The 11,495-nt window shown below is 40.3% G+C and overlaps 1 protein-coding gene across 1 annotated transcript; it reads right to left on the bottom strand.

Annotated features, from left to right (window-relative positions):
• Window positions 1–2,763: 2,763 nt before the first annotated feature.
• LOC102775749 (uncharacterized) lies at window positions 2,764–9,174 on the bottom strand. The gene is made up of 7 exons (XM_035911662.1): window positions 9,164–9,174; window positions 8,165–8,294; window positions 5,263–5,356; window positions 4,898–5,028; window positions 4,580–4,722; window positions 3,834–4,031; window positions 2,764–2,943 (listed from the first exon to the last, which is right to left on the bottom strand). Exons 1-7 carry the CDS (start codon window positions 9,172–9,174, stop codon window positions 2,826–2,828), a joined length of 825 nt encoding a protein of 274 aa, XP_035767555.1. The 3' UTR covers window positions 2,764–2,825.
• Window positions 9,175–11,495: the final 2,321 nt, after the last annotated feature.

The following is an 11,495-nucleotide window of genomic DNA, read 5'->3' as shown; positions in this document are numbered from 1 at the left end:
TGTTGTCTAATTTATAAACACACAGATTGCCAACATGTTGAGTTTACTCTGAATTACTACGTGACTGAGGGCAAGTCGTCTGTTACACATCAGGGGGTTTGAGTCAACTTGTTGCCAAGTGGTTGTATTGTTGTGTTCCAACATAAAAGCACAGTCACCGAGTGCCTATGCTATTTTGCAGTTAAATCGCAGTTCTGCAGCAACTATGTCAGCTGACTTGCACCAAAATCACTCTGAAGATGGCAGCTGACTGCGAGTGGTCACAGACCTGGTCCCCACCATTTCAAAGGCGATGAGTTTGTTAGTGACCCCATTCACATACACATACAAGCATTTTTTTTTTCCAATATAACTCGGGGTTCAGTATCTTGACATTTGAACCACCCCAAATGGCACAAACATTTTGGTTGTGGTGTGGTCTCCCACTACAGTCTGTATAACCATTATCCCTAGAAATTGTGGGTTGTGTATAAAATGGGTGTAATTCTTAAATAGGTAATGCAATACTTTTCTTAAAGGCCTTGAATTAAAGCTGAGTGTCTGTACTTCATTCACATCTTGATTGCTCGATCTTAAATAAAAATCTATTACGGTGGTGCACAGAGCAAAATAAACTGCAACACTGTCCAAACTGTGCCAGTCAGGCTCTGGTTCACATCTGTATCACACGGCACGAATGTTCCCAAATGTTCCCAAATGTTCTAGCCCTGCTCCTTATCTACCACTCTGAGCTGAGAGGTAAGAAGGTCGTGTGTATGTGAGCTCACTCACATGGGAAATGAACCGGCAAATCAGGACGAAATGAAAATCAAACGAGAGGGGGTCGACGGAGAAAGGCAATTATCTCTAATGAACAACATTTGTCCCTAGCACACAGTCTCAATCAGATCAACCCTCCTCCCCTCAGTCTCTATTTACGCTCTCTGTTCCCATCTCCATCACAGTACTTGTTCCTCTGCCTCTTGCTGTGCTCTCCCTCCCTTTTCCTGTTATCACCCCATCCGCTCCACAGAGGGACTGCGGGATGCTGGAGGAGTACAACGGTAACAGGTGTCTCATCATTGCGCTAATAACAGGCCACAGGAAGATGTCCACACATATATTTTTATAACAACCAATGGCAGAGATGATAACTCCTCCACCATTCCCTTATATTCAGTCATTTCACGGGTGAATCACCAGGCATAAATAATTCTTACATGTTGATTGCCTACAGCCAAAAAGTCTATCTTGAGACAAATGCCCACACAGTTGCCACAAATGACCAAATCTTCCATTTAACACCAGTTCAAAACTTACATAAAGCTAAAGCTCGAAGCAATATGTGTTCTTTTTCTACCCTCAGAGAAAAAAACAACAACAAAACAATTCCATCTTCTGCTTTACTGCAAAAGAAGTCCTGGCATCGAAAACTGTCTGCAGAGATTATCGATAATACCATAACTTTTCCTCTTAACCCGTATCCAGCTTGCAGTACATATACAGATGCATCGAGCAGATCACACTGTCTCCTTACACCAGTAACGATCTCTCATTCATCAGCTGGAGACTTAGTTCAGCGCACATAACACACAATTGCACAAACAATCTTCCACACTTAAACAAACCCCAATGAAGCATGTAACTGGTAGCTTGTGCCTGGCTGTACGCTTGTTAGAGAGATATCAGCTTCTGTTTCTCTGTATTACTGTGAGCAAAGAGAATGCAGCTGCTTCCCATTATGTGCATAGGTGGCTTCTCGGGATGCGTGTGCGGCGGTATTCATAGTCATGTTCTGTAGTATCACATGGCAAAATGTGTTTATGTTGCAGGTGCAGAATGAAAGTGAATCCATTATTACAAGAGAACAGGCTCCCATGATGTATGAATAAATCAATATCTAAGCTGTAACCCCTGCAGCACCGTTTATCTAGAACAGTGCACGTGTCATTGACTTCACCCTTTTATCCAAACCGCTTTACAATGTCAAGAGCACACATACTTTTAGCCGGTATTAAATCCTGTCAGTGTGAGTGCTTTTAAAGCCACCGATTTCTTTTTATCTACTTTTTTGTGTGTGCAAGTTGTACGTGGGTGTGTGTTTGTTGGGTCATTACCCAGTCAGCCTGAGGACACAAGAAGCCATTATCCGAGGGAGTCTGGACTCTAAATGTTTGATAAGCCTCTAAAGCGGATGTCCTGTTTCTCCTCTCATATAATACACATGTCATGCAAACATGTGTAATCTAAAGTCGCAGCTACAGTTTAAAAAGAAATTAAATTTTAGTTCCCCGGAATTGCTTTTTTCCATAGTTAAGACAGTAGGATGATAATAATAATAACAATAATAATAATAATAATAATAATAATAAATAAAATCCTCGGCTGCATGCTGCAGCAGAAACAGGAGTGTAAATGTGTTGGCTCAGCAAAGCACTGAGAGATGCCGAGCAATGAGTCATGTAGCAGTCTGATTAGCTTGCTTTCCTTCCCTTCAAATCCAGAGTTTGTTAGAATCACCCCATCTGTATATCTGTACAAATTAATATAAAAAATAAACACTTGAAAGTCTTGATGGTATTTTCTATTTATTATCAAACTAGCTGTAAATTGTATATAAATCCCACTTTAAAAATATCAGTAATATATTGGTAGTTGTTACTTGGTACTAAAAGCATTACCTTATGATTATTATTCTTAATGCCTCAACCCGTGACTTAACGGCAGTAAGAATGACAGTTTGTGTAAATATTAAGTCCTTCATTTAAATGTTACCTGGCCACTTTCCCTCAGAGGAGATCTCTGAAAGCTGACATTTTCAAAGTGCAGGCTACCACGGAGGAATGTCACAAAATATTACACGTCCTGCTGGTTTCTGGGAGCAGTAAACTGGGGGGCAGCAAGTCTTCTGGCAGCTTGGGGATTCCATCCAGGACCTCGAGATTTGGCAAACAGGAGAAAACACTGAAAATGAAGAGAGACAGAAAATGAGTATAAATTACACAGACATTATCCTCTAGAGCAGACCTGGGCATTGTATGGCCTACAGGAAATATCCGGCCCTTTGGTTGTCTCCAGGTCGATGGGAAATTAGGATGTACACATAAAAAAGTACACATCACACAGTTTGTCCCACTTCAGTCACCAAACACTCCCCATTAGAGACCAACTTAATGTTTTTTTGCAAAATCACAATACAACTGTTTTTATTTTGAAACTGCAGTTTTTTTGTTTTGTTTTTTTAAACAATAAACTTGGCATTACAGTGTTAGGGACCGCATTTTGAACTTCATTACGAAACTCAACGCGCAAAGAAATACAAGAATGTGACAGATGAAGAGCGGGAACAGACATCTGAATCTTTTATCCAGGGATGGACCAGTCAAGACCAAGATTGTGATTTCCCACAAAATTGGACCCCCCACCCCCAAAAAGTCATTCTCTGATGGGGAGTTCATAAAGACTTTGAGAGACTCTACTGTATTAAGGTAAACAAGATGAATTGAGGAAGTTGTGGGAAATCTGGAGCTTCAGTCTGAGCTTTTTCCTGCTGGGCTTAATACGAGAGCTGTGATGTCCAACACAGCCACTGGGACAACATAAATGTTTGCGATTATAGAGGAACTGGCAGCAATGCACTCAGTTAAAGGGACTACAACAGGGAGTGATTTGTTCGTGGAAGTGAGTGGATGTTTGGATAGGCGGGGGCTGAAATGGGACAAAATGATCAAAACGTGATAAATGTTGGTGTTTTTACTCTGCCTATTTCACATATTCACATTCTATTTGTAACCAGTAGTGGTTTAATTAATACTAAGTAGAACTGAGTTCAGCCTCTGGTATAGTCTGCTTACCGTGCACGGTAGTCCTGAGTGAAGGTCACTGGGTTGCGGGTCAGGTTCAGGGAACGGAGTGGGCTGTTCCCCAGAGCTCCCAGTCCCCCCAGGGAACCAATGGCGTTCTCAGACAGACAAAGGTGCTCCACTGCGGGGAGCTTTGGCAGCTGACGCAGACACACCAGGTGGTTACGGTGCAGGTTTAACACTCTGCACCTGCCCATGCCAAACACAAATACTGCTTAGCTTTTTGTTTTGTGCCAAACAGTACAGCACAGACAAGCATACTCAGAAAGAAACAAAAGAAAGAAGGTAAGAAAACACTAATTAGCACGCAAACAGTCCCATCACAGGCTGAACAGAAGAAATATTACATAACCTTCACTTATTTGTTCAAAAGCACTGAGCTACTATCTTTAAATAACATAATTTAAAAAAGTGCAATGTGAGTTTCAGAAGCTGACTTCAACACTAAACCCACGTGGCCAACGTTATAAAAACAATGATGATTAATTATAGAATATAATATTGTTTGACAGGACATTTCTCTTCATTTTTAACAGCTAAATGGATTTAATAAAGCTATAATGAATGCTGTAGTAATGTCAGTCAGATTAATTTCAGTTTTGGACTCTATCTATCTATCTATCTATCTATATATATATATCACCATTTGGAATTTCACAGTATGTAATATTCATAGTTTCTCCAGGGAGCTGTTCCAGATGAGGGCGTTGTGCTGCAGCTTGGGTGTCATTTCATACCTTGGCAGACGTACAGAACTCAGGCTGGTGAGGGAGTTGTCAATCAGTTGAAGTTTCTCCACTCGGATCAACCGGCGGAGGATCCGGAGGAAATTTTCTTGCTGGAAGGGATCACCCAAGTCCTGATAGGACAAATTTAACTCCTGAGAAGAGACAGGTGGTAGAGGTGTCAGAAGCAATCTTTGTTGCCCTCTCCTCCTCTTCTTCTCAGTTTGCACCTTCCCTTCTTTCCTTTCCGCAGCTGTGACTTTGCTCTTCTGTGCTATATATGGCATCTTTAACATCACACACCCACACATATCCTGCGTGCTAGCTTACCAGACAGTTTTCCCAGTTCTCTTGAAGCCTCTCCTCCCATCTCTGTCCTTCTTCCTCTCTTCTCCTGCTCCTCCCTCTCTCCAAACAGATGCCATCCCTCTCTTTTAGATGTAACTCATCTTCTGATGGCCCTTTGATTACAATGTAAAAATGTTTTTAAAAGTCTTTAACAATCTTCACATTATTATTCATCTGGTGAAGAAGCTAAATTAAGAGACTCGCAAGTAATGAAAGCAGCACAAAAATGGCAGCGACACAGCTTCTTTAGAGGTTTTCTAAAACGCTTCATGAGCTAGAAAACTACAATTTATTTTCTATTGCTCTGGTTAGGTTACTGAGGTGGTTTTCTCACATCAGCCACACACCTTCTCTAACCCTGGGGCACGTCAGCTGGTCACCTGTGACATCACACTGCTCCAGGCCATGCCACAATGCAAACTGGAACCGACTTGATGGAAGCTGATGAGAAAAGATGAAGAGGGGAACAGGGTGACAGACGAGATACACAAGAAATGTGTTACTATCTGACCACTTCATTAGGTACACCTGTTCATCTGCTTGTTAATGCAAATATCTAAGTTTGCATCTAAGTTCAAACAGAGCATCAGAATTACAAAGAAATGTGATTTATTTGACTTTAAAAGTGGCATAGTTGTTGGTACCAAATGGGCTGCTCTGGGATTTTCAACACAACCATCTCTAGTTTACAGAGAATAAACTGATAATTAAAAACATATCCAGTGAGCACCATTTCTTTGCCTTGCTGATTTCAGAATTAAGAAGAGAATAACCAGGCTGCTTTGAGCGGATAGAAAGGCAACAGTAACTCAAATAACCACTTTTTAAAGCCAAAATATGGAAACTGAGACAGATACTGATGTTGACATGGGTTCACCAAAACTGGACAGCAGCAGATTGTCAAAATGTTGCCTGACAGGTCTTAATTTCTGCTTCAACGTCAAGATCATAGAACCACAATTTGGTGTGAATGATGTAGAAGCATGAAACCATCATGCATTGTATCAACAATTCAGGCTCCTGTTGCTGGCGGTGTAATGTAGGAAATACTTTATTAGCACACTTTAGGCCCCTTAAACTGAGCATCATTTAAACATCACAACCTACCTGACCCTTGTTGTTGACCATGCCTTTGTAACCATTGTGAACCAATCTTCTGATGGCTGCTCACTGTACTCACATGGCCTCCATAATCTCCACATCTCACTCCAATAGAGCACCACTGAGTTATGATAGAATGGGAGATTCTCATCATGGGTACGCGGCTGACAAATCTGCAGAAACTCTCAGAGAATTTGGTCAATATGTACCAAATTCTCCGAGGAGTGTTTCCAGCACCTTGTTGAATCTGCGCCACGAAGGGAAAAGTCCAACCTAGTACGAGCAGGGTGTAACGCAGGTGTGGGGAACTCCAGGCCTCAAGGGCTGGTGTCCTGCAGGTTTTAGATCTCACCCTGGATCATCACACCTGAATCAAATGATTAGTTCATTACCAGGCCTCTGGAGAACTTCAAGACATGTTGAGGAGGTAATTTAGCCATTTGAATCAGCTGTGTTGGATCAAGGACACATCTAAAACCTGCAGGACACCGGCCCTTGAGGCCTGGAGTTCCCCCACCCCTGGTGTAATGCATGAAGTGGCCAGTGAGTGTAGATTTCCTTCCTTGATTAAATACGTAAATAAGTGCCATTCGTGAATGCACCATTCTGCCAAGTTTCAAAGCTATGATATCATCTGTGACACATATGCAGTCACAAATCTGCAGACACCTTTCAGTGAGGTGTGTTGTGCAAATGACACCAGTTATGAGCCATATTCTTCCCCCAAGTTTAATCACATTCCCCTCATTAATAGTCAAATTAATTTCAGCTTCAAGATCAGGACAGTCAAATAACTGTCATGTCAATGGGCAAAAAGAGAGCGATACATGGGAATCGTTTAGAAGAACAGGAGACACAATTAAGTTTAATCTACCATGGTTGCCCATTAGTCCAACATAAACTTTATTCCCCGAGCATACAGAGAGCATGAAGCTAAAATCAATGGCTCATTTATAAGACTATTAACCAATACTGCTACCTGTGAAGGTTGACAAGAGCCGCTACAGTTTTATTATCCTGTAATGACACATTGTCTTGCTGACATCATCCTTCTCTTTCCTCTCTTTACGTATCAGTGCATGCATTCTTTCCCCAGTTTAGCTCTACCCCCCGTCTACAGGGCTGTGTATCACATCAACTGTATAAAATCAAATAGCAGCTGTTGCTCATAGTTTCATTAGTGAGTCTGTGAATCTACTTTCATCTTCTAATGATAAACATTAAAATATTTTCCATTTATGCATTTTTTCCTCAAATGAAGACTATTTAAAAGTCATCTTGGGATATTTATGCAAATATTTATCATATGAAATGAAAAGTTATGATCCTATGTTGACTGTTTTTGGGATGCAGCAGCCTTGACCTTATCATCCCTTTTATACTCATCCTGTTCACTCTTACTGTGTAACTCTCCACTCCCTCCGCCTGGTAATCTAGACACAGGAATGACCCAAATCCAGCTAACTGTTGCTCCTCCTTTTCCAGACTCTCCAGTGTAAATGTTTTCTTAAAGGTTTCTGAACAGTGTGGGAGACAATAATGGACGTAATCTAAATGGGAAGTGCGTATGATTCATTCCCTTATACAGTCTTTATATCACAATATCTGACAACATCTAAATACATTAATAATTTTAAAAAAAAGCATCCCTGTCTCTACTAAAACAGGAGCATTAGTCATGCACGCAGCTCAAACCAGAAGGCCTTTTTCTTTTGCAAATAATTATTTAGAGATGCTATTTTGCTGCAGGATTTTAAGCAAAACACTTTGAAGTTGTTTAAAACATGACATACAGAGGGGTTTCGGGTTTTTTTCAGCCCAAGTGGGAGAACTCTGCATGGAACATAAGAAGGATTAGGTGAGGAGTGATTTTTCCCCCCATCTTTCTTAAATCACATATCAGCGAGAGTAAGAGAGTGAGTGAGAAAACACTCTGCACAGCAGTCTAGGCGAGAGGCCAGTGGCTCGAGGGTAAAACAGCGAGTGCAGAGAACAGACTGAGAATATTATTCAGCTCAGAGACGGCTAAAAGAGAGAGGGAGACGGGATGAAATGGAAGGCTGTTTAAGATGAAGGAAGGAGGAGGCAAAGGAGAATTTGTGAGGGAAGGGTAATCACAGGTTTATCCAGTGTGTGCGTGTCACTTACGGGTGTAGATACGAGTCCAGAGTCAGGACTTTGGTCCACAGACAGAGGTGTGCCTGTAACCCTGAATTCAGAGCCATGGGATGAGTGGGATTTGGGGAAACTGCCAGTGAGTGTGTTCACACCTGAAGAGCTGAGAAAAGGGGGAGAAAAAAAATAAAAAGAGAGACAATAATTATCCCATCTTCCATCCCTGTTTGAAGTGGAGCTGTTCTTTGGTAATGTAATCCCTGGTGTGTGCTAAAACCCTGACCACCGGCCGAGTGGTTAGGGTTACACTGAACTGGGCCCGACAATGCAGATTAGGACCCGTTGCCATAGCTCCAGAGGACACCTGAGCAGGTGCTATTAGGTTATAATAATCTGTGTCGGCAGGGGGTAGCTGGACCCTCTATAATTGATACTGCATGGCCTGTGGCGGTGTGCTAAATAGTTATCATACAAAAGAACTGCGTAGATGATACTATATTTATTTATTTATATTTAATTAAATATATATAAATTAAACGATTTTTAAATGTTATACCTACGTTTTAAGCTAAATTGGCTTCGTTTTCTTTTCTTACATATTCGAGGTTCAATAAAAAATATAGAGAGCAAATAAACCGAGGGTAGTAATAGAGACCATTACTGTGATGAACTAAATGAAATTTCAGGCAGAGGTAAGACGACTGTTAAGGATATTATCTCAAATTTTCGAGTTACTGACTTCAGTCTAAATTTCGACGACTTTTTAAATTTTACTGTTATTATATTGTATTTTTTCAGTAGAAACAAGCTTCCACATTTCATTGTAGCCATTTGGCTATGTCACTGAGGGCTAAAGCCTTCAAGTGTTAGCAATGGCATTAATGAAGGTTTCTCTCTATTTAGGTAGAAAACCTTAATTAATGGGCAAATTATTTCACATCACACAAGGTGCACTGGATGAAAAAGCTACACTGACGGGCGTCACAGAGTGAAGCTGGTGTCTGTCATGCAGACACAGCTGATTCGCCTTACCTTTCTGACATGTCCCAAGAGCCTTGTGATGAATTTTCCCGGCCTTCTTTAGCACATTGCGGACGGCTCGCTGTAGCCCTGCAGCCCCGTGGCTGTTACCCATGGAGCCCGCCGTGTTTGTTAGGATTCACCCAGCGAGAGTTGACCGTCCTGCTGGCCGGCTGTGGCTCTGCAGAGAGAGACTGACAGCAGTGTGGGCCCAGAGCCGGAGCTGCCAAGGGCGCTGCTCAGGCTTATCACTCAGGACAGGTAGAAATTAGAGCAGAGTGCGCGTGAGGGCCGCACCACGCGCTCGTGAAGCTGTTATTCAAAGTTCAAATGGATTGTGACAGCTAGTATAACGAAGGCTTTTCAAAAGTGACAAAATCACAAATGAGCCTGCTGAAACGCAAGTTTTTGTCAGAAAATGTGACCTAGTGACCTCTAGTTCTTTCTTTCGTCTTTTTTGCCACACAGCCTCCTCCTCTCGTTTTCTCAAGCAAATGCCTGCCCAAGAAATACCTCGACATATAACTATTTACAAAGTGCGTCAACTCTAAGGCAGTTTACATATGTGTGTAAATTATTGTTAATGTTCACTCGGTATTGTAAACCTTTTGGAAGGCTGACCATGCATTACATTTTGCGAGTTCAATTGTAGCCACAAACGTGATTATTATCCCTCCTGCTGCTGGCACACATTAGTGGAATAAATCTATAAAGCCAGACCAAACAATAAAACGAAATTCTTAAAAACAAATTACTTTGCATCTCTGCAAGTATTTAACCAGCAACTGTCCATATAGACAGTAGCTAGAGAAAAGTCTTTGTATTTTCTTGTAGTTTCTGTACACTATGGGGCAGAAGAGGTAAGAGAGGAGCACACAGTAAAGGTATATGGAGCAGATATCATCGCAGCTCGTTTAAGACGTTTAATTAAGACGTTTAGATTAAGAACACCTTCTTAAACCCGTGGACAATTGTTTCTCCATAGTTTAGCTTATTGAGTTTAACATTTAATAGTGAATCTCACTTCTCACAGTTAAGTGAAAACACTAGGAACTGCTCAGCAGTGTGGAAATGAGTCATTGTAACTTTGCATAGAGTTTTGGCTTATTGTTAGCTGATTTAGTGCTTCCGATGGACAGTATATAACTCATTATATGATGATCCTTCTTAATAACTTTAGTTGTATTTTTTTAAGCCAACTTCATTTTGTGTGGCAAACGTAACAAAAGATATGCACATAAATGTTACATATAAACACATTACATATAAACAAAAGGAAAATATTTTTTAATCAGGATTCTTTTATTCTATTTAAGATATATTAAAATACCGACAGTTTCCTGAGTACCTGATAGTGATCATGACCAGCAGCATGACCAGAGCACAGGTCTCACTCCCTTCACCAGCTACATGATCTGTGTGCATGTGTGTTCAGGAGGTAGGTTATGCAGGCTTGAAATAATTCCAAGATGCCTTTGCTGGAAAATGTCTGGCTAAACTCCAAAGGCTTCAATAACTAAAGCATTGCGTGTTTATCATTCACTCACTCGTTTCTTAAAAGACACAGCTGGAGCTGGTTTGGCGCATTAGTGGTTATGCAGCTTTAGAATTAGGGAAAGGCCTGTTGTTTACAGTCCGCATAAGCTGTCGTGTCCTTGAATTAAAAGTGCGTTTAACTTTTGGTAACACTTTATAACACGGCCCACGATGAAAGTCGTAATTCCACAGTACCTAAATCAGATTTCAACATTTTTAATATAATGTAGTTATATTTACATGCAAGTACTTAAAGTCAGGGACATTTGAATAAGGGGCTAAGAAATCATGTTTTTGCTGGAAACAAATAAGCAATTATACTGTAAGTAGATTTAAGCACTGCATAATTTCCTGGTAATTTAGTGGAAATTAAAATACATATGTACATTGCACATTTTGGGGTGTGGGCTGTATCATGGAGTGGCTTAACTATTATTACAGGAGAGGAGACACATATTATTCTCTAAGTAATTTTATTACACCTTGAGTAAAAATGGACAATTCAATAATAGAGAAATCAATTATGCACATCAATTTAATAAATATCAAATAAGAATATATAAAAAAGTAAAAATTTAAAAATGTAAGTTTAAGCCACTCCAAGGTAACAAGGGGAAACTGTTTGTTTTTCCACAAAATTACCAAGAAAATAGACAGTACTTAAAATTATTGATGCAGTCCTTAAAATGACTCCTTAAATTTACTTACAGTATTATTATTTAAACCTTTAAAAAAAGCATGTTAATATATTTACATTTCATTTTAAAAATAAAATGCACTGAAATTCCATTTAATTAAAGGGAAATTA

The sequence above is a fragment of the Neolamprologus brichardi genome, chromosome 14, assembly GCF_056152115.1.
Source record: "Neolamprologus brichardi isolate AB-2024 chromosome 14, ASM5615211v1, whole genome shotgun sequence".
NCBI lineage: Eukaryota > Metazoa > Chordata > Actinopteri > Cichliformes > Cichlidae > Neolamprologus > Neolamprologus brichardi.
The sequence above is the reverse complement of the archived record's forward strand: the minus strand, read 5'-3'. Positions and strand labels throughout refer to the sequence as shown.